This window comes from Pteropus vampyrus, unplaced genomic scaffold (genome assembly GCF_000151845.1).
Source record: "Pteropus vampyrus isolate Shadow unplaced genomic scaffold, Pvam_2.0 Scaffold37, whole genome shotgun sequence".
NCBI classification, from domain to species: domain Eukaryota; kingdom Metazoa; phylum Chordata; class Mammalia; order Chiroptera; family Pteropodidae; genus Pteropus; species Pteropus vampyrus.
The window spans coordinates 7,735,874-7,763,232 of NW_011888818.1; the positions used below are offsets into that span (position 1 = coordinate 7,735,874).

At 49.6% G+C, this 27,359-nt stretch overlaps 1 protein-coding gene across 3 annotated transcripts in view; it reads left to right on the forward strand.

Moving 5' to 3' along the window:
- Window positions 1–27,359, forward strand: part of SFXN5 (sideroflexin 5) — a 110,651-nt gene that overhangs the window by 45,925 nt on the left and 37,367 nt on the right. For all 3 annotated transcript variants that reach the window (XM_023529492.1, XM_023529493.1, XM_011358160.2), the window contains exons 7-10: window positions 9,705–9,758; window positions 10,793–10,849; window positions 12,219–12,284; window positions 22,796–22,886. In XM_023529492.1, the coding sequence (XP_023385260.1) occupies window positions 9,705–9,758; window positions 10,793–10,849; window positions 12,219–12,284; window positions 22,796–22,886 (268 nt within the window). The remainder of the gene's footprint in view (window positions 1–9,704; window positions 9,759–10,792; window positions 10,850–12,218; window positions 12,285–22,795; window positions 22,887–27,359) is intronic.

Consider the following 27,359-nt stretch of genomic DNA (forward strand, 5'->3'; position numbering starts at 1 on the left):
AATTAGCTTATTCCACTTAGCTATTTGCCTACATAAAGATTTGCTTCATTCATTTGCTCATTTGTTTTTCCTGCTGAGTAGTAGTCTCTTCCCTAGTGATAGATTTAGGTTATTTCTGGTTATTTGCTGTTAGAAATAACAGCGCTGTGAAAAATCCTTGTAAAGATCTTTTTTGCACAAGTATGAAGATTTCTTTTGAGCCCATTCTAGAAAGTGAATTTGCTGTGTAAACGGCCATGCACATTTAAGTTTTTGATAATTATCGAATTTCCCTTCAGAGAGGCTAGATTTCACCACCCCTTTGTAACACCAGTATTTATATTGTTAGTGTTTTTTGCCAGTCTGATGGAAGAAAGGTAGCATCTTATTTGGTTTTAATTTTCTTGAACACACACAAAAAAGATTGTGCTTCTTTTTATATATTTATTGGCCATTTATATTCCCTCTACTGTGAATAACCTTTTCATATCCTTTGTCCATTCTTCTGTTGGCTGTTATTTCCCTAATTGGTTTGTAAGAGTTCTTTATATATTTTGGATACTAATCCTTTGAATTATATATATTGTAAATCTCTTCTCCCAACTCTTTTCCCTTTATTCTCTTGTGTCTTTTTCTGTAAAAAAAGTTTTGAATATTGATGTTTTTAAATAAAATAACCTATCCTCGGTTTGATTTTGAACCATGTCCCCACCTTTCATCTCCATCTTCTTTATTAAAATAATTGGATTTGAAAGAGTTTTGTCTAGGAATCAGCTCTTGGATGTATTTATCAATTCTTCTGTTTTCATTTTCATTTTATTCGTTTTTATTTTCATAATATTCTTTTTGCCTTGAATGCTTAATTTTTTTCTCATTTTTTCCTTCTCATAAGCACTAATAAAAGTGTTTAGGGCTGTGAATTTTCTTTTGAGTATACCTAATACCTAGCTCTGCCAAATATATTTTTCATATATAGAAATCTATGACTTCCTTTTCTAAATAAGTTTGAAATTATAGTTTTGAACACTCTCGAATCAGATAGTCAGAAGAACACATTTTAAATCCCAAGTGGTTGGGTTTTTAAAATGTATTCTTTTAAAATTATTTTCTAGTTTATCTTAGTTTCAGAGAGGGGGAACTCTACAATTCTGCCATTCGAGATGTGGTTTTCTTCGTACCATTGTATATGATTGTTAAAAATAATGGTCACCTAAACAAAAATAATGGTCACCTAAACAAAATAATTTATTTCTCTCTCATGGCAAAGGTGTTTAGACATAGATAGATCTCCATAATGCTGTCAGGAACCCAGACTTCCATTTTTCTACACCATTTTCAGTACTGGCTTCTACCAACAAAATTACCTCATAGCACAACAGGGCTATTGGAGTTCCAGCCATCACATCCACATTACAGGGAAGAGAAAGAGGAAGTAGTAAAAGGATGTACCTCCCAAATGAGTCAATTCCCTTTAAGGAGCCTTCTTCGAAGTCTCACACAACAGTTCTGTTTACATTTCATGTAGAATTTAGCTGGATATACAGTCAATCCCTAATTATAGGGATTCTGTTAGTGAGAAAGCAGGGGAAAATGGTTAACAGGTAGGCAGACAAGAATCTGCTATAATAACATGTATAAATATTTCATCAATACTTAGAAAAAAATGATGTATCATTTGGCAGTATCATCTCCTTGCCAAACCAGAGAAGATGAATTTGGGGTTCATTTTCCCACAAGAGGCCAACTGGACCCTTACAAAATTAATGGCTGCAGTCATCTGGGATGAACTAGCTAACCCAAGGGGTGTTAGCACTGTCTCTAGTTCACAAGATGTTAATTGAGGACACCTCATACTTTTCCACTCTCTTTTCCTACCCAGAACAGGTCAGTCATTTCAGAGTTACTACAGCCTTGTAGGCATCCTGGGAACTTGGGTGTTGATCCACTCCCATGCTGTTCAGGGCTTCACTGCTGAAGCAGGTGCTGTGTATTTCATGTCAAGACCAATCCTGTCCCAGCCTGGAGTGAACATCCCTCTGTGAATCAATGTGTAGGGTATTAGAATAGGATGCCCCTGCCTCTGAGACCCTGTATGAACACTTAGTTGAGGTGAATGACAGCATGTCTCCCAGCAGCCCTCAGCGGCAGCCAGAGCCAAAATAACAATGCTCACCTAGCCCACTTCCTAGCCCCAAATATTCACATCCCAGGACTGACTGAGAACAGCTGGCCCAGAGACCAGGTCCTGAGAGGAGCCATTGGACATGAAGAACCCATAGCCTTCCATCTTGGCACTTTGACTTGAGTAAGCAACATGAGGACTCATTGGTCTCACTCCCTCCCTGGGCCACTGCCTCACCTTAGTGGAAGGAGCACTGTGGCTGTTCTGACACTTCCACCCAAGGCCTGGCCCCCACTGGCCAAGTCAGCTCCTTCAGACCTATTGCCTGGTCTGAAGGGGAGTGAAGGTTCCAGTCCGCACCTTAGGGAAGCCCCTGGTGCGATAGAGGGGGTAAGAAATATACACACACAGAAGCCACTAAATGCTTACCAAAATAGAAATAAGGGTGCCAGCGAATGTGCTAGGAACTGGGTTCCTGAGTGATGAAGGGAAGGAGTAAGGCTGGCAGGTGACTCGACTGAGATGCTTCTAGAAGCAACATCCAAACTGCCTCCTGCCCAGGTGAGCATCCCTGGCCGACCTCACACGGTTCCCGTCTTGCCTGAGAGAAACCCCACCCCCACCGTGCTCACCCGCCCAGAGCTCAGGAGAAACGAGCTAGTTTTCTCCCAGAGGCTGGTGCCAGTTTAGTCAGCACATTTCACAGATCCACTGGCACCCGTGTAGTGTCTTATTTTAAGCTTAACATTTGAAGATGGGAACTTTTCCCCCTTCAATGTGTGGCAAAGAGATCCCAATTTATACATAAGCACAGTGGCTAAGCCAGTGCACCAAGGCTGCTGCTTATAATTGGCAGCTTTATTCCCTGGTTTCCACTAAGAGGTGTGCGGCACTGTCCTTTCCATGCATGTGCAGCTGGGAAAGGCAGGGCTAGTGTTCTGGCCCCATCCTGTCCTCTCTGCATTTTCCCACCTGCCAGCCTGTGTCCTGCACCCTTGGATACCACAGTGTGTCTCAGATGCCAGGAACTGGGTTTCTCTCGTGGGCCTGAGGTTCTCCCAGGTCATCTGTGCCTCCCTCCTCAGCCCTGCTGCCTTCCTCTCCCTCTCACCCCCAGCCTCACATCATTCTGGAACTCTCAAAAGTCAAGGCCCGCATCCCCCATATCCAGCTGGGGGATTGAGGAGGGCAGACTGCATATTTGGCCAGAGAGTCCATTGACCTTAGGTTATGTCCAAACCAGATTTCCATCTTGGAACATTCGGAGCTTGGACTCTGTACTCTGAGCCCTCTCGTTTTACACCACAGATGATCACGTGGACTTAGAAACCACATTTCTCAGAAGGAGCCTGTGCAGGTCACTACATCTCTGGGGGAGGAGGGGTGGATCACAAAGTGTTCACTTTACATGAGGGTTTGACTGTCACTGGGCCTTTCTGACATCTTCCAACCCTCTTCTTCTCAGACTCTGCTTATTCACACATTTAAATCCCAGTTCCAATTTTCTTCCATTGTAACAACACCAGCCATTTTGGCCTAGTTTATACCATATAAGAAGTGTTGCTCAGTTAAGCTGGATTTGACCAGTCAGGGACAAGCATTCATTTGACAAAGGATATTTTCTTTAACTGGTTGGGATCCTTTAAATAGCAGCACCCCCAATACGCTGAAGTGTTACTTTTCAGATCATTAGCTACATAAATCAGAAGATGGAGACAAAGTAGAAGGAAAAGCAGGCAAATTGTTGAGTACCAGGCTGTGGCAGGTCTTTGAAAAATGAAGAGGAACATTTAGAATTGAGAGAGTCAGTGTGGGAGGAAGGGGAATGGTTCCAAAGGACCATCGCTTTACCAGTGAGGACTCCTAGGTATGTGAGAAGCGAACGTCGTGTGGGCTCACCCCTCGGAATCTTCTGGAAGCTCTTGAGGAATATACACTTTAAGCAGATACTATGAGATGAACACTGCAAAGAAGGCAGGCAGGGTGCTGGGGGAACACAGGATAGGCGACCTAACTTCATCCAGAGGGTCAGGGAAGGCTTCCTGGAGGAAGTGAAAGCTGGAGGATGAGGAGGGATTAGACAAGTAGAGATGGGGTGGAGGGTGAGAGGGACAGTTATTTCTGCCATTATCTTGACAAGCAAGATAATTCCGTACCCTGTAGTCTTCCCTTGACTTAAGTTTCACCACCCAGTTGTTTCGACATACCCTGTTTCCTCTCCAGATTTTCTACTCTTCAAAAAAAAAAAATCTTCTTTCTCCTATCACTTAAGTTAGTTTTGTATGGACAGTGGCCAACGGGCTGGAGGGTTTTTCTCTTTCTTTCTTTCTGAGTCCTGATATCACAGTACCCAAAATTGTTACCAATGGCCTTGGTCCCCTGTCCTTGTGTTTAACTGTTCATGTCCCCCTTCTGGCCAAGCAGATTGGAATGTTTGGTGGCACCTCTCTCCCAGATTGAGACCTCATGTCTCTGCAGAGATTAGAACACTGAAGGGGGAGGCCTGAAGGGAAGATGTGGTTTTTCTTGCTAGCCAGTTGTCATGTGGGTGGCATTGGCTCCATTCCCATTCTGTCCTGAGACCCGGCTCAAGCACAAACTGCTGTTCATCTTGGTCCTGCCAGGGTGGCCCCAGAAATGGGCTAATGGTTACTAGGTGAAGTGGGTAGATAATCTAGGCTGCTCAGGAACCAACATCACCAGTGAAGACGTAATTCAAGGTGCATTATAATGGTACAGAACTTTGAACCAGGAAGTACAGCATATTCACTCTTCATATGTGGTAATCTGTATTAATCAGCTATTGCTACTATAGTGCTGTGTAGCAAACATCTACAAAATTTCAGTGGCAACCATATCCATTTATTTTTAGGGATCTGCTGTTGCCTGGTGTTTGGCTGATCTAGGCTGCTCTTGACGGAGGCAGTTCTGCTTCTCACTGCAGATTTAGGATCAAATTGGAGTCAGCTGACCCAGGCTGGACTCTGCTCCTCATTCCTCTCATCCTCCTTGGACCAGGACGCTAGTCAAGGCATGTCTCCTCACGGTCACATTAGAAGCACCAGAGGGTAAACAGAAGCACATAAGGCTGTTGAGGCCTGGGCTTAGAACTGGCACACTGCCACTTCCTCCCACTTATGCCATTGGCCAAAGCAAGTCATATGGCCAAGCAACACTGAGAGCAGAGAAATACACTCCTCCCATGTCAAGGGTATGGATGCAGGGAGGAGTGAAGTACTGGGACCAAACTCAGTCTGCCCTCCCTCTCCAAAGGCCAGCACCTCATGCGGTTCAGACTTTAATGAAAGGAACAAGGAAGAGATGGCTGGTGGTTGTCACTGTCGCAATCAGTCACAGATCTTTTCCCTGGCCAATAATTATTTAATGTTCTTAATGAGTTGGCAGTGTTTCCAGCATGTCGTCTGAGTTCATTTTTGTGCTGAGTGCTTTAGGGGATATCAGAAAGGAAAGCCCTGATTCTACCTTCAGGAGCTCACGATCCTTTGAGGGATAAGGCTTGTGTTCCAAGACAAGATGGGCGAGATGATTCTCAACTGTTTCATGCAGACTGTGGAGTTCAGAGAAAGGAGAGACCAGCACGAACCAGAAGAGAATGAAATAAGTGGAGAGGAGTCGCACTAACACCTAGTGAGCTCTTGCCGCATGCCAGACGCCGTGCCAGACCCTCCCGTGCCTCACTCCCATGACCATCCAGAGAGGTACCAGGATCATCCCCACTTAACAGATGAAAAAACAGACACAAAGAGCTTAAGTAACTTGCACAGGGTCACCTCTTCGATAAATACTAAAATTAGGATTTGTGTCCAGCTCTTCCTGCGATCACCAGGGCCCATAGCCAGCCACCCGAAGGGAAGGGGAACGGCAAAAATAGACAGATGTGCAAAGAGGACAGCTGCCAGGGGGCGGGAGCTGTGGAGGGGACCCCAGGCACGTTACGAACTATAAATGGTAGCAAAGATAGGATGTGCGATTTGGCCAAAGTCCTGCAGCAAGATAGGGTGGAGGCTGGGCTGGAAATTCTGGCTGTTGGCTCTCCTTCCACTTTTCCCAGTATCAGCCGCATTCTGGGCTCTCTCCACCCGTCTGTGCGGCCACGCCTGAAGCATTTCCCTCTTGGAAGAGGTGCAATCCACTGGCATTGAAGCTGGGTGGACTGGCTCCCTCTCTCTATCCATCTCTTTCCTCCTTTCCCCTGCCACGTTCTGGAAAGGGCAGCGTGAGGGAATGTGGGCAGGTTGCACCAGAGATATACATCTGAGAACTGAAGGAACATTTATTTTTAATTTAGACTTAAAAAGAAAAAAGGAAGTTATAAAATATCTGCTCTTGCTCCTGGGATTGTGCAGATGGTGCTGCGTGTTGCCTAATAGGGAATGGGGCTGGCATCGTGTGCTCCTGGCCCCACCAGCCTGACTGTAGGTGGGATCCCTATTCCCTTTGCTTAGCCTCAAATGGCTCCCTCAGGCCCGTTTGGACCCTCCCCAGACTCCAGTCTGCTGGTTTTCTAAACCTCCTCCTTCAGTGAGGCCAGTCTCATCGGTTCTTGGTCCTGTGAGCTAGCATACATGTGTACACACATGCACACACACACGCACACGTCGGTACCCTCTTACCTCCTCTTTCAGCAGATAGCCAGAGCTCACGAACCTCTCCCTTCCTGAACTCCTGTTTGGATGTTAGAATTTATCAACTTTACACACACCCAAGTACCTGATTAAACCATCTTGTCATTTTCATGCCCAGGTGTTATAAAAGACATTCTCATACATTTTCCTGTTTGGTCTTTACGTTTATTGTGGTTAGGTATTCTATATTTCTCTTCTCTGGTATCCTCCGCTGGGAGCAGCATGGAACTTGGTGCATAGAAGATGCTCGAAAATAGGCATGGAGTCTCTCTCTTTGTGCTCAGGAGGATGACCTGGAGAAAAAGCCCCTAAAATCAGAGAGTCAGGGCCCCCAAACCAGGAATCAGGAGACCCGACTCTTTCTCTAGTTTGCTATGAAGCCTTGGGCAGATCACTGAATTTCTCTAAACCTCAGTTTTTCTTTTGCAAAATACAGAAAGTAATCTCTATTTAGTTTGAGTCCCGGCGTTATATTAAGGATCATGGTAAGTGACATAGGAAAATACTTAGCAAAATCAGTCAATCAATCCATCTCTTTAGGAAAGCATGAGGAGTCAGAGGTGCCCGCATGGACATCAGGCCTGTGTTAGGGCAGGAGGTTGGGACAGGAGGCTGGTCAGGGTTGGCAAACAAGGTGAAAAACTCACTGGTTACAAGTCGTCTGTGCGTGTGTGTGCGTGTGTGTGTGTGTTTGGTACATAGCCTGGCTACCAGTTTAATTTAGGGCTGGGGTTCCTTCTGGAAAAGATTTGATATCGCATAAAAAGAGGCATGACACAAGATAAAACAAATAAAAAAAAAGAGTAAACAATTGAAGATGAAAATGAGAAAAAAGAAAGTTTAGGGAAGGGAAGATAAGATGAAGTCAGGAGTGAAGTTTGGACACAAAATGCATACCGTGAGGATGTGTACACTCGGCAGATATGAGCCATGGAGATCTGGCTCGACCCTGACAGTCACTGCAAATAGAGACACAGTTAAATGCCCAGTGTCTGCAAGACTGTTGCAAACCAGATGCTCTAAAGTACACTTTCTGACCCCAAAAGGATTCATAAGGGGACCCTTGCTGCATCTTATGCACTCCTGGTGACCCAACACAGTTCCATTGTGCTGCATCTTATGACACTCCTGGTGGCCCAAGCGTAGTTTGGGGGTATAATGGGCTTGAGGAGGAGAATACAATGTCATTCATAACAAAGCAACGGATGAGGGGGACAAATACGTTCCCAGCAGCGGAGAACGACTTTCATTTCCTCAGGCTTTGGGAGGCATGCAGACATGCACAAGTGCACATGTATGCGCGCGCCCGTGTGTGCGCACGTGCACGCACATGCTGGCTCACGCTGTTCCCAGCTGCAGGCCTCTCTAGGTTCAGCTTCCTCTCTGTGATCTGGCTCCCGACCAGAGACCACCTAAGGGAAGCCCTGGGTTCCCTATGGTACTTCTCATCTGGGCTGGCATGGGGAATTCCCTTCACAGATAATGGGGCTATCTCTGTTGACTTCACAGGTATACTTGGAACCCGAGAATAGAATTTAAACCGAGATAGGACCTCCAAGGTCAACCCTTTCACTCTATAAGTAAGACAGCTAGAGCCTTAAAGGGGACTGTTTTCTAGGAATCACACAGGGACTGAGCTGAGGCTAAGACCCAGGGTCTCCTGATGCCCACTCCAGTTCCCTGAGCTGTCATAGCAAAGAAAAATCAAGTTGGGAATCTCATTTTGGGGAGAAAAATATAAGATAAGTCCTCCCTGGAGCTATGCAATGGCTTTACATTATATAATTTGATTCAAACTGATATGGGCCAATAAATATAAATGTGTGTATGTGTTCTCTGTTTTAAAACATTTTAATGTTTAAAACATGATTTACTAATGCTGCTGAGGATGTCTAGAATTTGATTTACTGCATAGAATTGAATGTTTATACTTGTTCCTTACAGAAATTCTTGCCAAAGAGCCATTTTATCTACAGGAATAATAAATAAGTCAATATGTGGATGGTTGTGCACATTTTTCCATATGCAGCAGTACTTTGTAGACGTTAGTTTGCACACAAGCACTCAAAAGGTAAACTTGGGAGACACACATGGATCCCTGAAGTCTGGGGTTTGGCCAGTACCAAGATTAGACAATCTTGACTTAACCCAAAAAACAAAAGTCAGTGAGTCTAGGTCTTAGGTGATATTTGGGCTTTGGGAATAATGGACTCACACCTGTGTAACCATACTTAGCCATATGGGTATATTCGCTCATTCATTCATTCATTCATTCACTCATTCAACAAGTTTTTATTAGACATCTATGTTACGTTCAATAGCTTAAACATGGTGTAGGTTTTGCTTCATGACGGTTCAGAGATAACAGATATAAATTCCCCCCAACTTGTATTTGTAAAGCACTGAAGGCCCTTGAAATGATTTTCATTTAACCCCCACAAAAATCCTACTGGATGGCTGGAGTGTGAAGGAGCCAGATTAGCTGAGTGGAAGTGAAGGCGTTCCTTTGGTTTGCTTTTTTGTTTTTATTATTCCACTGCCCACCAATTATGGATATAATACATGGCCACTGTTAAAAAGAATACAGAAATATTCAAGAAGAATGTAAGATATCTATATGCTGTGCTATGGATTTTTTCATGCTTGGAGATATGTATGTATATGTGTATGTGTATGTGTATGTGGTTATATATAAGATGGGATTTTTTCGTTACAAAAATGGGATTATACTGTAATATAATTCTGCAGCTGGGTTTTTTCATGGTACACTGTCTTCCTGTGGGCAGCAGTTTGTAAGTACACATCATCCACATCGGTTTATATGGATCTGGCTTGCTCTGGCAATTTTTACTATGTAATTTTTCTTTGCAAAAGTGTAGGATGTTTCTTTTGCCTTCTTCAGCTTTCTTCCTCTCTCTTTCTCTCTCTCTCTCTTTCATTCTCTCTCTCTCTCATAGGTGGTCGGTCTTCTCTTGCCCAACCAGACACTGGCATCCACTGTCTTCTGGCAGGTAACAGTCTCCAGGCAAAGAGGGGCTCCTGGGGGAGGGCCCAAGTGCTAGTTAAAACTCCCTGCCCTAGTGTCTCCTCTTCCATCCAGCCTCTAGGGAAAGTGACTCCACTTCCTACCTCTCCCCATCCCAGAAGCTACTGGGAGAAACCCCAGGACTTTGGGCCCTGCTGAGCAGGTCTCCAGCAGCCCATGTCTCAGGCCATTGTGTATCATTTTAATCTTTGCATGGAGGTGATGGGAGCTGGGCTGGTGCCCTCACCTGATGGCTCGTTGGCGGCCATCCACTTTGCCTCTCGGCTGCTTGTTCCATGGCCAGTGACCTCGAGGCCCACAGCCTCTTTGACATCAGCCTCACCCAAATCTATGGGGAAGGTAAATCCACCCCACTCCAAGGTAATGAGGCGGGTGAAAAAACATCACAGACCCTGCTCTCTGCTCTTGGAGAGAGTCTGGGCTGTGGCTCTCTGACAACAGTGGAAGCTGCGTGTGTGTGTCTGTGCAGAGAAAGAGGGGAAGGAAGAAAAACTGACTGTCTTTGGGAGAAAATATCAGTCTTCCCTTAAGAGAACTCTGGCTGTACCCATGTCTGGGTGCTGCAGAACACTGGGATATTTTTGAAAGAGGTTCAGAGCTATCAGTCATTCCAGGGGCCCAAAAGTCCACCTCTTGTCTAGTAGGTAACGTAATAAGGATGAGGCAGCAAAGGCAGGGGTCCGTTTGCAGCGGTGAGCACCATAATTCTGGAAGATGTGACTGTCTGGATCGGGAGGGACTGCTGGGGCGAGCAGGACCGGTGTCTTGGTTTGCTAGAAACTGAGGGCTTTCCGAGGACTGGAGATAATCAGTGCTAAAACTGGCATAGTCTCAGGCAAACCAGGATAGTTGGTCATGCTAACTAGTGGGACAGATGGATCTACTATGAGCTAGTGACCCATGTCTTTCTGTAGGGATGTGGCCTCCTAGGCCTGGGCCTGGCTTGTAGGGAGGTAATCACACTTTCTCTGACTTCTCCTCTCCCCCGTTGCCTTTCAGTGGCTGAACCAGAGCCACAACGCTTGTGTCAACTATGCAAACCGAAATGCTACCAAGGTAAGCGCTGTGGACCACCACCCAGTGGTGGGTGGCAGGCCAGGGGTGACCTTCATCCTCCCTACAATGTGACCTGCCACTCGTCAGGTTAAGCATTGCCCTCCTGTAGGCACATTATTTAAACTTCCAACCTTTCAGGAATGGCTCTGCTGGGGAAGGACTGTTCACACGAAGTGAAGAAGGCCCGTAAAATGAGAGTGTGGTCGGGGTGGCTAAAGAGATGAGCTCTACTGGCTTCAGAATTCTCAGTGGGCAGCTCTTATAGCCAATATTGGATCAGGACAGCATTAGCCACATGGGAACTGAATTTCCCTAAAGCGTTCTCCAAGCTTGTCTGGAAGCTGACTCGGTGCCCCTGGCCTGTTGGCTGCAGAGCTGAAGAGTTGCTCTTGAGGGTCAAAGGGTCTGAGAGGACTGGCACCTCCTCCACAGTCCCCTGCACTCCAGGGACGAGCTTACGATGGAGGCTCAGTCACCTTCCTGTTGCCCAGCAAGGGGCTGGGCCCCTGCTCTCCTTTGGTCAATTCTCTCATACTGAGGTCCAGAGGCAAGAGGTGGGGAGGAGGAGTCTAGGTCTTCTTGTGGGGAAGGGCTGTCAGTTTGGGTAGGAGAGGGTCTGGGCATTTTCTAACCTTGGTGGCTGGCCTGGGGGTAGGAACTTCAGGGCCTGATACTCAGAGGATGTCCCCTCCCCCCATCTAAACCGTCAGTCCACATCTTGCTCAGATGCTTCACACTCATACATCTCTGCTTGGATGGCTCCTGTTTACCTTAAACCAAACATCTCCAAAATTGCCATTGTAGTATATTGAAGGCAAGTTCCTCAGCTCTTTCTTAATTTTCTACATTGCAACTTGGGATACATTTTTCCACAGAAATATTGAGCAACTGTCACATATTGGCATGAAAGCACAGTCGCTGCCTGGGTTGACGAGGCCTGTGAGAGCCCCCAGGCTTTAGCCAGCCTCAACACTGCCATTTCTACCTAGGAAGTGCTCTGGTGCCGAACAGCCCACTTGCAACCTGTAGTCTTCCTAAACTGAATCTGCTTGTCCCAGCCCTAAATGACCCATTTGGACCTTGCTATTTTCTACCTCCAGCCAGCAATGTCTACCAATGACTTTTCTAGAACGGGGCAGAGTGTAGTGAGCCCTTTGGCCCTTTGGCCTCTGGACATTGCTGCCTTTTGTTTCCATATTTTGACCTGCGCTGAGGGCGGCCCAGATAGCTCTGGCTTCCAGAGGGACTTCTTTTCTCTCAAGCCTCCAGGCTAGGGGACAAGAGCACCCCTTGCTGGCTGGGGCTGTTTGCAGGTGTGGAGTATGAGGGCTTTGGGTGCCCAGTGGGCCTGAAATTCTCTGTCTTCCAGCCTTCACCTGCATCCAAGTTCATCCAGGGCTACCTAGGAGCCGTCATCAGTGCTGTCTCCATCGCGGTGAGTACTGCGCCCCACTCCCCTCACTTCCTCTCAGTCCTGCTGCTCTTTGGCTGCCCCCCCCCGCCCCCAGCATCTGGAGCCAGACCTTGTCTGAGGATCAGATCCAGGAAAGGGGCGAGGGAGACAAGTTTCTGTGGGAGCTGTCAGGGCAGGCTTTCTAGGCAGAGGAGAGAGTAGAGCCTGATGACTCTTCAATAGAGAGAGCATAAACTGATGCTCCAGGTTTCGGAGAGCAGGCGGGGAGGTGAGATGGTGCCTGTGGGTGAAGTGAAGGGTTGCCCACTCCAGCCAAGGGCAGAATGTCTGTCCTAGAGGGCCCCAGGGTTATCTGGCACTCTTCTCAGAGGAGCTGGTCATCATGCTCAGTAACGCAGTGAAGCGGGAGGCTAGGGGCTCGAGAATAACTCACAAAGTTGGCCCAAATGCCAGCTCCTCTTGTTCTTTGTTTGAGCTCCTGGGGCACTGTTGCCTCTTCTCAGTAGCCTTGGTCATGTGGTCACATGTCTAGTCCCTCCTGGAGGCCTATAAGCTCCTCAAGGCAAGGGCAATAGGCTTGTTGTGAGTCCCACAGGACTTTGAAAATAGAGCAGCTATTAAGTAGGGGAGATTTGTAGACTGACCATGTGAGCATAAGGATGGATCCCAGATAAAGGCAAAGGACAGGCGACACAGTGAGGGGCCTGGGCCAGGGCCAGAGCAGAAGCTCAGGCTCCTAGGATAGGACCTTGGCTACACTTGTCCCACCCTTGGGCCCAAGCTTGCTTCTCCATCTGGTACTCCCTAGGTCCTGGCTGGGTGGTCTCCTAGAGCTGACTCCAGGGGCGAAAGTCATGTCACAACTTTGTTATTTTGTTCATTATACAATAAATACATGCAATTAGTGAGAAAAAATTAGAAAATTCAAATTAAAAAATATTCACGTGTAATAATCTTTTTGTAGAACCCACTTCCCTCATCTTTCCCATGTCATAAAATAAATATAATTGTTCACAACTAGGTACTAAACCATTGTACCAACACTGTCATTTACTTCACTTTCCTCTAAAGTAGGGATTGAGGGTTGTTCTGCAATGGCCTCCTTTATTCCACTCCCACATAGACAAGATCATCTCCAAATAGCTGTTGGGTGGGGGGGTGTCCCCATTTCATGCCCAAGATTGCTCTCCTTCCCTGAATCCTTATGTCTCACCCCAAGCAAGAAGCCAGACATTGCCAACTCTGTTTAGATGGCTGGCCGAGGGACTGCTAACCCCGCCCTTGTGATCCCGCCACCCAGCACAAAACTTCATTTGCTTGGGGTCCTACACACTGGGGAGTCCTGATTCTGAGAGGTTGCTGGCCAAGGTCAGGGGCTCTTGTGAGAGAGGGGAAAAGGCTGTCACCTCTTTCTTGCTGACGTCACCTCCTCTTTGCTTATGACAAGAAGAGCCGATGGCTCAGCCTAGTTTAGCAGCTTGAAAAATCCCACTTTCCTTCTTTGAGATTTAAGGGTGGGGGGAGCTGGAAGGAGAAGCCATATGGGGAGAATATTGAGTGGCTCTGACTGGGAAGGGCTTAAGGGAAGGGGATCACTGTCCTGGGGGGACTTCCTCCTTCTGCAGGCCAGGGGCCCCCATAACAGGGACATGGTGTCTTCCGAGGGCCCCGGGCTCTGTGCATCCCCAGTCCTTGCTATCTCACCCAAAGGGCCCCCAGTCATGGATCCCAGCCACTTCCTAGGGTCAAAGCTAGCCCACATGTGGGGTGAGCACTCTGAGGCCCAAAGCCTAGCAGAGTTACTAGAGACTTGGGGTCCTCCAGGGCTCTCTGAGCCAGGATCTCACCCGCAGGGAATGGGGACCTTACACTGGGCTATCATGGCCCCCCAGGGGACAAGTGCTGGGGACACCCTCCTTCCTTCTCCCTACCTAGCTGCAGAGCCCTTGAAGAGGCTTTTCCTGACCATGCCAGCCCACACTCTTCCCCTGCCGAGAATCCTAGAAACTTCTGTTCTTCCCCGGCACTCACTCAAGTTACACCCGTGTCCTGTCCTCTCATTGTTCCACTGGATTATAAATTAACCAGGGACAGACCCTGTGTCTTCTCCCCCACAGGGGGGGCACAGAGCACTGCTCCATAAATACTTGTTAATTAGATTGCTGATTGATTGCTGGCCTCGGGAGGCCCCTCTCCTCTCTGATCCCTGAGTCTCAGCGGTGGCGGCGTCCCTGTGCCTGCTTCTTCACACAGTGAGGGTCTAACTCCGGCAGATGGAGTGGAGTTTCTGACTTGGAAAATCTGCAGCTTGCTTGCTTTTCTTTTGTGTGTGTAAATTACAAAACCTCCAAAGAAAGAGGCTTTATTTTATTTTCCTTTCCATTGTTCTGTGGAACCCCAGGCCTCGCGGCCTCATTAACTGATCTCTGCTTCAATTAGTGACAAATCCCCTCCCAGGGTGAGCCTGTTAGGAGGAGATGACCTGCAAACAAGTGTCAGGGCCCCAGTAGTTGGCCCAGCTCTAGTATTAATTAAAACGAGTCCCTACAAGTAGGCGGCATGGATGGGGGGCTGACAGGCCAAGGGCAGATCCTAGGAACTGAGGATGAGCTAGAGTGCGGGCCAGGCCAAGGGAGTCCAGCCTCCTCTCTGGACCCTGCAGAGCCCTTTCCCCTCTCACTAGAGTCTATGACCTTGGCCAGCAACCCACAGAATCAGGGTTCTCCCATTTGTATACCCCCGAAGTGAAGTTTCATACTGGTTGCAGGACCACGAGTGTGGGGTTAGCAGCCTTTTGGTGAACCCCCTAAATAGATTTGGCAATGTCTGGCTTCTTGCTCGAGAATAAAAAAGAAATTTCATCTTAAGTTATTTTTGAGATCTAACAGTTTGCTGTCTTTCAACAAAGGAAGCCTCCATCAGTCTTCGCTGTGTTTTAGTTTGAGAGTTGGTGTGGGACACTTCTGTGGTCAGCCCCCACTGGCTGCAGGCTGCACGAAGGTGGCCCATTCATTCGCTTCAGGGTGCATATGTGCCAGGCACTTTGCAGACACTGAGATGCAGATGCACAGACTGGTGTGTCCTTCAAGATGCTGAGAGGGGAGGCTGGGACACTTTATGCTATAACCAGAATTATAATGAAGGTGACCCTGGGGTGTGGTGGGACCCAGAGAGGGGCCTCTAATTCACACAGGGCTGACTCTTACAGGGCAGACCAGAGAGAGGTGTGCGTTTCAGATAGAGGGCACAGCACATGATGAGAAGGAGAACATGACAGATTCTAGAAGCTCTCAGAAAATGAGTGTCACTGCTCTGTATGGAGTGACAGTGATGAGGTGACGATGAAGCAGTGGGAGTCGCAGGAGCCGGTCACGGAGCCATGCCAGGAACCCCTGCCTGAGTTCAGGGACCCATGGCATTGTAGGTGGTATGGGCAGAAGTGGGCTGAAGAAGTTGTGGGCAGTTAGCAGGCCCAGCAGATGGACCACCTTCCTGGACTCAGGGTCTGGATTGAGAGTGGACTTGGGGAAGGGAAGAAGGCTCAGGGCTAAAGTCCACTCTGGAGCTGGTTAGTAGAGCTGGAGTATGAGAGTCGCTTCATTCCTGATCCATCCTCAAACCCTTCACTTCAGCCAGATCTTAGCTAGCTGAGGACTTTCCCTTTTAGGGCCACACTGACTTTCATTCCCAAAGGGTCTGGGCTCTGGGGGGTCCTTTCCGTTTAGGATGCAGTGATGTCTGTTAACCTTTACTATTAGACACCGTAGTACATGGAAGTGTCCCAGGGGATCCCTAGGCAGAACCCCTCCCCCTCCCAGTTCCCATTACTTTCTCCATGTCCCCATGATAGTCAGACAGGCAAATAATCATAATGACTAATGCTTAGGGAGTGCCAGGTACTGTTTAGGTGTTCATCTCCATTTTACAGATGAGGAAACTGAGGCATAGAGGTGAAATCAGTGACAGAGCTGGGATTCAAACCCAGGCTTAATCTCATATTGTTCTGCTAACACAGGACCCTTTTCTCTTCCTGCTCCCTCTGTGTCATAAAGAGGCAGAAAAGCCAGGCAGTATTCTCAGCTTCCAGGCTTCAGTAACTGTCACCAGGCCCCCAGGCAGACAAGTCCCTCCCCAGGGACCCCGAGAACAGTGGGATCTGGAAAAAAATGTTTGAGAGGCTCTTGAGCTATAACAGGGTTAGGCCCTTGACTCACCTTCATACTTGGTTCCTGGGCCTGTGGTTTCTGGCCAAAGTCAGGTCAGCAGATGTCTTTGTCCCTGGTCCACAGTATGCTCTGACTCCTGCAAGGCACACTCAGCTGGCTCTGTGGTCCGGGTTTATGTCAGGTATTCTCTGTGGTCGAGGATATGCCTCAGTGTTCTCTGTGGTCCAGGGTGTACCCCAGATAGTCTCTGGTTCAGGGTACACTTTGGGGTAGTCTCTGTGATCAAGAGTGTACCTCAAATGTTCTCTGTGGTCAGGAGTGGACCTCAGGGTGTTCTCTGTGGTTGAAAGTGTACCTTAGGGTGTTCCTTGTGGTCCAGAGTGTACCTCAGGCCCTGCTGGTCTTCTCTGGGCCTAACGGAGGAAGGAGGCCCAAAGCCTGAGAATCCTGGACCAGACTATTGTCTTGCTGCTTTCACTAGGAGTGGTTTCTGGGTTGGAGGGCCCATTGCATGGACCTTGTAACGAATCTGAAGTGTTCCAGAAGGCTGCAGATGGTGATGCTGGCAGTGGTTAATCTGACACGAATGTCAGCTGTGTATGTTTTCTGGAGAGGACAAGTTGTTGTCTTCTCCTACATGGAAGGGATCTAATGTAATTGGTTTCCCTACAGGTGGCCAGCTGGTCTCTGTGGGTTATGGTTCAGAGGTCAGGCCTGGTCACTAGCAAACAAACCACTCACTCACAGCTGGAGCTGACTGGAGTTTTAGCCTGTGCATGACTGGGTCCCATCACTTTGGCCCTTTGCTCCTGTCAGTCTGGCTAGGGTTGCAGGAAGATTAGAGGGTAATGGGACACTTAGTTTCCAAGAGTTTATTCTATAATTAGTGCCCTCTGGTGGGAATTTTTGGTACCGCAGATTTTTTTTTTTTTTTGACCTGCCCCATCCCTTGCCCTCCAGGACCCACACAAACTCCTGACCATTTGGTAACGTTATTACCACCACCCCAGAGTGGATCTAAATTTTGACCTCATGCCATCCCTCCTTTCAGGCATGCCCCCTTCTCCATTGTTCTCCAGGGGCCCTTTGCCCACCTTATGGCAAGTGCCAATAGAGTCCACAGAGAGGGCTGCAGATGATCAGATGATAGTTCATGCTTCCGAAGCCTGCTGAGCCTCCCTCCCTTCTAGCCTGGCTGCCTCCGACTTGTCCTTTGGGGCTCAATCGGGCATCCCTTTTCTCAGGAGCCTTCATGGCCCTTGGGGCCACCCCTTCCAAGCCCTTCTCCCTGAGCATCCACTCAGGTAGCCTTAGACCTGCGTGTGTAGCACCTGGCACTGGTGGAGCTGTCTGCTAAAGTGGACAGCAGTAACTGCACAAGGCCAGTCTCCTTTGTGGCTCTGTTTTTTTCCCCTCCTGCTTCAGAAATCACATGATTTATTCTAAAAACATTTGTTAAGCACCTCATTTCACCAGACACCAGGAAGTCAGTGAGGAATGAGAGAGACAGAGCCCCTGAGCCCAGAGCTTAGAGCCTATTGGGAGAGATATTTGGTAAAGAGGCCATAGGTAAAAACAGTTCTATGAAGTTCAGTTTTTTAACCACACACATGTATTACTTTGATTTACAACATTTTAAGAAGGTAAACAAATATATACTTAGAGACCATGATAGGTACATGGAAGGAAGAGTTCCAGGTTCTGTGAGAGCCTATAAAAAGGGAGCCCTAAGCAAAGAGGAGGCCAAGGAAAGGGGCAGTGCTTGGAGGCTCTGGGGGGCAATATGGGGGGGATGGGGGTTGGAGTAAAAGAGAGAAAATTGTTTAATCAGAGGAGCCAGGGCAATGGTGAGGTAGCTAGAGCCTTGCAAGCAAGGCCAGGTGGTCACCCAAGGCTGTGAGGGTCTGTAAGCGCAGTGAGAAGCCAACGAAAGGCTAAAGCAAGTTGGTATCCCTTGTTAGGAGATCACTCTGGCTGCCGTGTAGAGTGGAGTGGAGGAGGGCAAGAGTGGAAGCCGGGAGCCGAGTTAGAAGGGGGGCAGTCATCCAGGGAGAAGAGACTGGTGCTTAAGCTAAGTGGAGGGAGCAGAGAAAGATATTCAAGATATCCAAGAGATGGGACAGGTAGCTCTGCAGGATGGGCTGGGCGTGGGACGGTGGGTGGGATGTGCGCTGGGAGGGGCTCCTGTCCGGGAAGGCTCCTAGGAGTGAGCTGAGAATGGGAGAGGAGGATCAGGCACAGGTGAGAAAGAGCAAAATAACCTTGGTTTGGGGTGTGTGAAGGTGGAGTGCCTGAAGCTCCTTGAAACAGAGGCATCCCCCAGGGGATTGGACTTGTGGGCTGGAGGAGAGGACACAGCCTGGGTGAGAGAGGGCTGCATGCATTGCTCAAGCCCTGTCTGGTGTCTCCTTGCTGGCCTTGAAGAAATTAAGCTGCTATTGGCCTGGGAAAGACATTGATACTTAAGGAGACAGCTCTTAGGCATGTAGCTCATGATGTTGAATGTCTTGTGTCATGGAGCTCCCACCCCACCCCAGTTCTCGGCGCTGGTCAACACTTATCCCCACTGCAGGGGGTTGTCAGGAAGATAGTCTTCTGTCCTCTTCCTCTGCTCCTGTCAGCTGCCTGTGGCAAATTTACTGGCCTGGGAGCCGGAGCTTAGAAGTGGCCAGAGAAGATTCACTGCTTCCTCAGGGCTTTGCTGATGTCCTGAGGATCTTGGGCTCTGGCTTCTCCCAGGACCCTAGTCTGCTGGCCACATGGGAATTCTTGTGCAAAATCCACACCCTGTTTGTTTTCCCCTCCACCCAAATGGAGCCCCTGTTTGGTTAATTTCTATTTTGTGGCTTATTTGGAGGCTGCTAAAACAGACCCTAGGGGACCCTCAGCAGTGATTGTTCCATATCTCATTATCTTTCCCAAACCTGATTATTAGCTCAGATTTTTCTGATCGCTAGCTGCTGTTTATGATGAGTTGTGTGCCATTAATGCCAGCTGGTTCCCTTAAACAGGACCCACCATGCCAGGGAAAACGAGCTGGCATTCAGAACCACCAGCTACTTGGCTTTTTAATTTTAATGGGCTCCACCAAATGTTCCAGGCCAAAGGGCCAGCAAGGAACCAGAACAGACGGGCTCCCAACCCCTGGGACTGTAGCCCGCCCAGTTCTTTCTTAGGCTCTGGCCATCCTAGCTGCTGGGACAGTAGGCCTGGGCTGGGAGCTGCGGGGGGAGCAGAGGTGAGTGGTCACTTATCTCCCCCGTATTCACGCTTTTCTGCCACCTGGCTTATCATCAGGGGGTGGGCAGGTGGGCGAGTGGGCTACACAGGAGCCCAAAGCCTTCTCCCCACTTTGCTGGTCCTCATCTTCTTCCCTGGACTCCGGCATGTAGGCCATGCCCTCAGAAACATGTGTGTCCCTCACCAAGTCTCACTCCATTTGTGCTGGGGAAATGCCCATGGGCTTTGAGGAAGGGGAGGCGAGAAGAGACCTGGGACCCAGGCTGCGGACTCTATTGTTTTCTCTCTTCTTTCCTTCTCCCTACCCTGGGCTCCCACGTTGGGTAGAGGGAGGCAGGCTGGGTCCTTCACTCTGGACAATACCATCCCAGCCAGGGATGGGAAGACTTGGGGGAGCGAGGGTGCGGCGGGTAAGTCCGAGTGTTTGCTATAAGCAAAGGCCGCCACACTCCAGCCCTGCCCACCCCCAAGAGGCTATCAGGGGAAGGGGCTGAACTCCCTGCTGGCTTCTTGGGGGGCTCCTGCTCCCCACCACCCCAGCACTCAGCATCTTTTCAGTTGAATGTGTGGCGTTTTGAACGTAGACCTGATTTCCAGCTGTGGTGGTTGAGGTTGAGGGTGGTGGGTATTCAAAGGTGGAAAACAATTGGAAAGTAAATAGCACCGTGGTTAAGAACGAACCACTGGGTCTGCAGATGCTGGGTTCAGTCCTAGCTTACCTGCCTCATAATAGCTGTCTATCCCTGGACAGAGTTACTTAACCTCTCTGAACCTGCCTGAACTTCTCTAAATCTGTAAGAAGGGGTAATGCCCTATCTAAAAGCTTGTAGTGGGAATTCAGTTAAGGTACTTTATGTGGCCTGGCATCAGCAGGAGGCCTGGCATCTCCCCACACCCCTCGCTCCTCCTCCTCTTCATCTCCGATAATTGCCTGCCTGTCCTTCAGCCTGTTCCTCTGCACTTTCCCTCTCTACACTTTATGGGAACATGTTCCCTGATATTTGGGGGCCATTCCTGAGTCACAGAAATAGACAGTCACTCGCTGCTGAGAGCCGGGGACCTAGACTTGACAAGTTCCGTGTGTGTGACAGGGGCAGCCTTGAAGCAGGGCAGTGTAGGCCGGCAGTCCCCCTGCCCGCCCCACCAAACCACTGAAGTGTGTCCAAGCTGCCACGCATCTCTCTGCCTCCCAACCTTCCCTTGAACAAGCAGAGACAACAAGGATTAGACTCTGAGCCTCAGCTTGAGGCTTCAAATGGAGCCCAGGCACTCAAGGGCCCAGGCTGTGTTTGCCCGGCAGCACTCTGGCTCTGTGGGGCCCTGGGCTGCTCAGGGGCTGGCGGGCTGGCACTTCCTGTCTTTCTGAGTCACTGGGCCATTTCTGCAGTGCCCCATTTTGACTGCCGCAGGTACCGGGCCACCCTGGAGGCCTTCCCAAAGCTCAGCATCTTTCCCAACAATGCAGAAGGTTGAGGCCAGAGCCAGGGCTATGAGTGCAGGTGGCCTGTGGAGCCAGCAGGTAAGGTATGTCAGAGCCAGAGCAGAAAGCTCCAGATCCCCTCAGGCCAGGAATTATCTACAGGGCAGAGGGCAGGGGCTGGCTCTGGCCTCAGGTGAGGGAGCAGAGGCCTCTACATATCTGTCTTCTGGTCTGGACACATGCATCTTGCCTTTTCTCTCTCCATGCCTATGCTCGTGCTGTTTGCCCCACCAAAAGGTTTTTTTCCTCTGCCTAGACTAATCTCACTTTTTTCTTCCAGCCTTTCTGATCTCTCCATTCATTCATCTGTTGGTTCATGCATTTATTCCTCAGTCACACTGTATTCAGCATGTACTACATGCCATCCACTGCCCTAAGTGCTGGGCACAGGAAGATGAAAAGGGCACAGGAAGATGAAAAAGGCACGGTCCCTCTCTCACAATCTGGCAGGGACATCATCACACCCATGAGCAGTGTACTGAGTGCTGGGAAGGAGGGACTGGTGATGTGCAAAGGAGGGACTTTCTGCGGGGGAGAGGCGACATCGTTCTTATATAGCTTCATTTATTGAGTCTTCTTATGTGCCAGGCTCATGCTAAACACTTATACACATTTTTATAGCAGCCCTGGGTTGCTGTAGATATTACTATCCCTTTCTACAGACAAGGCAACTGAGGCAGAGGTTAAATGACTTCATGACTAAAAGGAATCCCACTGTTAGTAAGTGATACTGGAGGTGAAGCTCAGAGGTGAGCCTTAAAAGAACAGGTGTGGACTGAGCACAGGAAGGAAGGAAGGCGTCTTGGGCATAGGAGCCAGCGTAGGCCAAAGCCCCAGGGCTGGAAAGCTCATGTAGCATCTGATAAGCAGCAGACTGGACTCGAGGAAGGAGAACATGGGTCGTTGGGGGTGCAGGGTTATGGAGGCCAAGACTGATGCACATAGGAGACTGCACCTTCTAGAACAGGTCATGGGGAGGAGCTGGTGGTGGTGGATGCAATTGGACCTGTGTCCTAGAAAGACAAAGGACAGCGTGGGGGTGGGCTAGAGTGGGGAGCGCCCAAGGCAAAGGCAAAGGGACTCTAGTGTCCTGGGCTGAGCGAGGGGAGCTGGTGTCTGAGTAAGGACAACCAGTGAGCCTAGGATGTCCACTGCACCTCCCCCCACCCCCATGTCCTGCTGCAGGCTGCTCTGCTTAGCTCTGCAGGCACCTGTGGACAGGTGTGTAGCTCTCCCTCTCCTGTGGTCCTTGTGGTCTGGCCAGGCCCAAGCCTGGGCTCACAGTAGGGCCTCAGAAAGAGGGTAGGAATGAGGAGGTCCTAGACTTTATTTATTTGCAGCAGCAACCACCCCACCACCTTTTCCCCTCCCCAGAGAGTGTGTGTGTGTGTGTGTGTGTGTGTGTGTGTGTGTGTGTGTGTGTGTAGCTTTACCTCTCTCCCTCTTTCTCATGAGCCGGTTAACTGGCATGACAGGGCAGTAGTGCTTTAAACAGCCATACTGGAGTTCTGCAACCTAGGGTCTGGGGGTGAAATAGCAGGGGACACTGCGCCCCTCACCTCCTGCCCCACCCCCGCCCCCCGTCTGCCCCTTCCTCCCACAGGCGGCTGCAGCACCATGCGCTTTTTCTGTTTTCTCCTTCCAAGGTGGGCCTTAATGTCCTGGTTCAGAAAGCCAACAAGTTCACCCCAGCCACCCGCCTCCTCGTGCAGAGATTTGTGCCCTTTCCCGCTGTAGGTAAGGCCTGCAGGAGGCGGAGTACGCCTGGGTGTGTGGGGCTGCGGGCTCTTGCAGAGCTGGCTGGACTGTGGCGGGGGCGGGGATGTCCCCTGACAGGGACAGTTTGAACAAAACAAGCAGTTAGAAAGAAAGGTGATGGGCCTGGCTCTGTGCCCAAAATTTTGCATAGGGATTCTTAACCTGGGACCCCAGGCCCTTAAAGGGTCAGTAGATAGAATGCAGTGGACCTTGTGAATGTGGTTGGGGAAAATTTTACATTAGCCTCTAGCTGAAATCTAACATTTCCTTCCATTATGAACGTAGACAGCAAACCATAGTAACGAGCAGGTCCTGTGACTGTCACCAAGAGATATATATCACAGACATTTTCATGTCCCGTTATAGTTGTTACAGAGATCTTAAAATATCGTACATACGTAAATCAAAATTTGTCCATAAATCAAAATTATACTTAATAGATTCACTGGTAAGTCTTGTTTTTTAATTCATTAGTTAAAAAGCAAATCTATTACTACAACACAACATAAAAAATAGTTTGACAACTTATTTCAATATAATTCCTTTGTAATCCTATGTCTTTCATTTTATACATTTAGGGACATTATTCAGAAAGGGGCACATAGGCCTCACTGGACTGTCCCAGGGGTTCCTGACACAAAAGAACGTCCACAGCTCCCTCTAGTCTGGAGTTCCAAGCCCTTGGGTTGTGTGGGCCCTTTAGGTTTTTGTCATTGTGGGTGCATGCATGTGTGGGAGGGGAACTTGCTGCCTTCAGCTGAGTCCTTGCTGGTCTTGGAGTCTCTGAGCTCACAACATGTGCCGCAGGCCTGGGCCCAGGGATCCCACAAAGCCCAGCCTGGCTCTTAAGAGGCCTATGCCTTATTTGGGGTGCCACAGTGGAAAGTTTTTTGAAAATTAAAAAGAAACAACATCGAAAGAAACATGAGGCAGTCTGCGATCAGTCATCAGAAGAGAAGTGTAAGCCACTGTTTGAAGCATGACACGGAGTTCCCCATATGATGCCAGAGGACAAAGATAGGGCCAGCCCAGGAGAGGCGTGGGGTCCCGTGACCTCCCTGATGCCAAGGCTCAATCTGATCAACTGGGAGTCAAACTCAGGTGCATGGTCCAGATCTTGTTCTCCAGGTGTCCGCTTCCCCATCTATAAAATGGGGCACCAGTACCTACCTTCCTACAGCCCAGAACTGTGGGAGGATCGAAGGAGACCACAGACCAGATTCCATTCATAGGAAAGTGCTTCGAAGCGCTTGAAAGGCCTCGGGGAGATCATTCTTGGGCAGCCCCACCTTCTTGGTGGCCCAGAGGCTAACGAACTCCCAGGAACAACCTCCTCAATGAACCTCAGCCAACCCAGATAATTACTATAGCAACTCCACACTTTTAATGAACTCTCAGCTATTTCTGGTGTGGGCCATTAATGGAATAACTCTTTAGATCTGACTTTGTTAAGGGGCCTAATTGAGTGGACACGGCTGCGGTTCTTGCGGTCCCCGCCATCCTGGGCTGGAGGGTTAGATGCAGCCTGAGAAGGGGGCAGCTCTCAGCTGCACTGAACTGGATCTGGGACTCAGCTGAGATGTAATCTGTCCTTGAGCCAAGCTTACAACAAGGACTTCACCAGGGCCCATTCCAGCCCTGCTCGCTGGCTGTCTTGCTGTGTGACCTTGTGGGGTGGCCTTAACCTCTCTGAGGGTCCTTCAGGAGGAGGGTTCTGCCTTCAGGTTTGACCCTTTCTGCCATACCTACCTCAGACTTTCTGACCAGTCCCTCTTCGGGCTCCAGACTGATTCCTTTCCTGCCTTCTTTACAAGGAGGAGCCTACAGCCTTCTCACACTAGTCTAGCCACTGTTGAAGGGTCCAGAGTTTCCGCATATCCCTAACCAGTTGCACAGGTTGCACACGGTGTACTCTGCAGCCCTGACAGTCCTGGATCGCCAGGATGCTGAGTGAAGCAGGCCTTTCTTGTCTGCTTCCTCAGGTCCGCTGCTCAAGTCCTGGCTGTGTGCCTGCCTGCCTGCACCCCCTGCTCCATTCTCTCCTGCCCACGTGCAGGCTTCCATCTTTCTGGCCCCCAATGTCCATCCTAGGCCCATCTACAAATGGGCACTTGCCGACTCCCCTGATCAATGCTGACACGGTGGTGTACAAGATAAACAGGCATGCCCCTCACTTTCCTGTTCTTTTCAAGCCACCATCTAGTTCGTGTGCTTGCCCTCCCTCCACCTTATCCACAGGTGCCTTTGGCCAGGACAGAGCATCTCTAAGCCTAGGTCCCACCAGGCATACACCCTTCCTTGCCACAGCAGGCTGAGCCAGACTAGGCCAGACCACTGTTAAGGCCACCGAGAGGCTTGCTGAGGACTTGCTTTACCTTGTAGAGGGTCCCTTGCCCCTTTAGACCCTGTCCTGATGGGGGACAGGACTCACTGAGCCATGAGTGCACAAGGGAAGTAGGTTGAGGCAAGTGGAAAGGATTGGGTTAAGCTCTGTTTGTTGGGATATGTGTGTAGGAGAAGGGAGCAGAAGGGGATCCTTTGGGTGAGAAAGGGTCCTGAGGGGCCTATGTGCCCTGTGCTCAGAGGCCACATTTATACTCTGTCTGCCCTGGGCGGGCTGAAAACGCAGGCTCTGGGGGACCCAAGGGGCTCCTGAATGTCAGTTGCTTCCACCACCGCTCTGCCCAGCTCCTCTTGCTGCAGTCTGAAGTCTGGGAGGTGAGAGGACACCTGTCTGCACTGGGCCCCCCACATGGGCCCTAGGGACAGACCTGCAACTCCCAGCACAGGACGCCTGGTTCTCGCACCTGATTCTGCTCTTCCCACCCTTCTCTTACCTCGGACCAGGCCCTGTTCCAGCCACTTCCCATCCCACTGGGACAGCTGGACAGTCACTGCAGGCCTCCCCTGGTTTTGCAGAGCCCAGTACTCCCAGGGCTCCATAGAGCTCCTCGTTTCCCCAGCAGGCCTGTTTCCTTCAACTGTCCTCATTCCCTCTCTGGGAAGACCCTGAGGCAGAGCAAGCCATCCCATTTTACAGAAGAATAAATAAATTCAGACTTGCTGAAAGTTATCCTGAGCTGGCCAAAGCCCGGGCCTCGAAGGAGCAGCCCAGGGCTACTCTGAGCCCACTTGAATAACCCCTCAGCCCTGCAGCCAGGAAACAGGCGGCTGGGGCTGCTCGGTGTCCCACCAGGAGCACTCCATCTCCAGGTTCGCCCCTGGTTTTCCAGCCAGGGTTGCGCGTGCATGCGTGCGTGCATGTGTGTGTATATATGTGTGGAGTATGTGGGGAGCCCCGAGGACACTCACTGTAGCCACTTCTCTCCATCAAGGTGGTTTCAGAGCCTTGCTGCGCCCTGGTTTAGAACAGCAATCATGTGAGAAATCTCAGTTTCTATTTATACATGGACATGTTAGGAAAGACGGTGTGTGTTGGCATCAGAATCGATTGGGGACTGGTAATTAATTTGTTTAGACCTTAATTAATTCTCCAGTCCTTTCTTATTTGTGGACTGTCACGCTTAATTGTGTTCAAGAGCTCGAGCTTGGAGCAGGCCCTCCATTAATTGACGTGCGGTTGCTGTGAGGTGGAAGTTAATGGTTTGAGAGCTGGGCAAACAGTGTAATTAAAGGTCAATTGAGGAGGCTTCGGAAAAATACAAACCTCCAGGTCCAGCCATCAGTCTCCATGAGCAGGGTCCATTCCAGTGGAGGCAAGCCCCACAAACGGCCTGCCCATGAGGCCTTGGGGTGGGGGGGTGACAGGAGTGGCCAGCAGGAGGGAGTACCAGGTCCTGGGTGCCATGATGGGGCACCGGCGAGAGAAGTTGATACATCTTGTCAGAAATGGGTGGGGCAGAGGCTTTAGCCAGTTGCTGAGAGGTGGAGAGCCCAGGGGTCACATGGCAAGCGTGTCTGTGTACCCAGGCTTTGTGTATGTGTGTGTAGGAGGCAGGACAGAAAGCTCTGAAGGTCACCCCCAGGCTGCCTGGTTGAATCCACACTGAGCAGGGGACAAGCAATGTCCGTGCTAATAAAGACCCCGTGTGGGCTCTGAGCTCCCAGTGGAAGAAGCCTGAGCCTCAGCACCAGCCAGCAGACTTCCTTGCACAGGGAATGATCTTCCTGCATGGACCGGAAATGCCAGCCTCATGATTTTTTGCTGGGAAGTGACGTCTTTCTGTGCTGCCTGCAGCAGTCCCTTATGTTAAATGTCACAGCTTATTTCATCCCCATGAAAAAAATCCCTGTATTCACCAGTCAGTCTATTCCTCAGGATGTTTGGGCAGCCTTTGGGAGAAGGTCTTCTGTTAGTTCACGCTGGCGTGCCCTATTTCCGCCCCCATCTCTGTGCTCCCCTCCGCCCCCAGGCCTCATGGGTCTTGGTGTCATTGACTCCTTCATTTCATTGCTCTGCCTTGGTGCTCTATCCACCCTGCTTTCCTCATC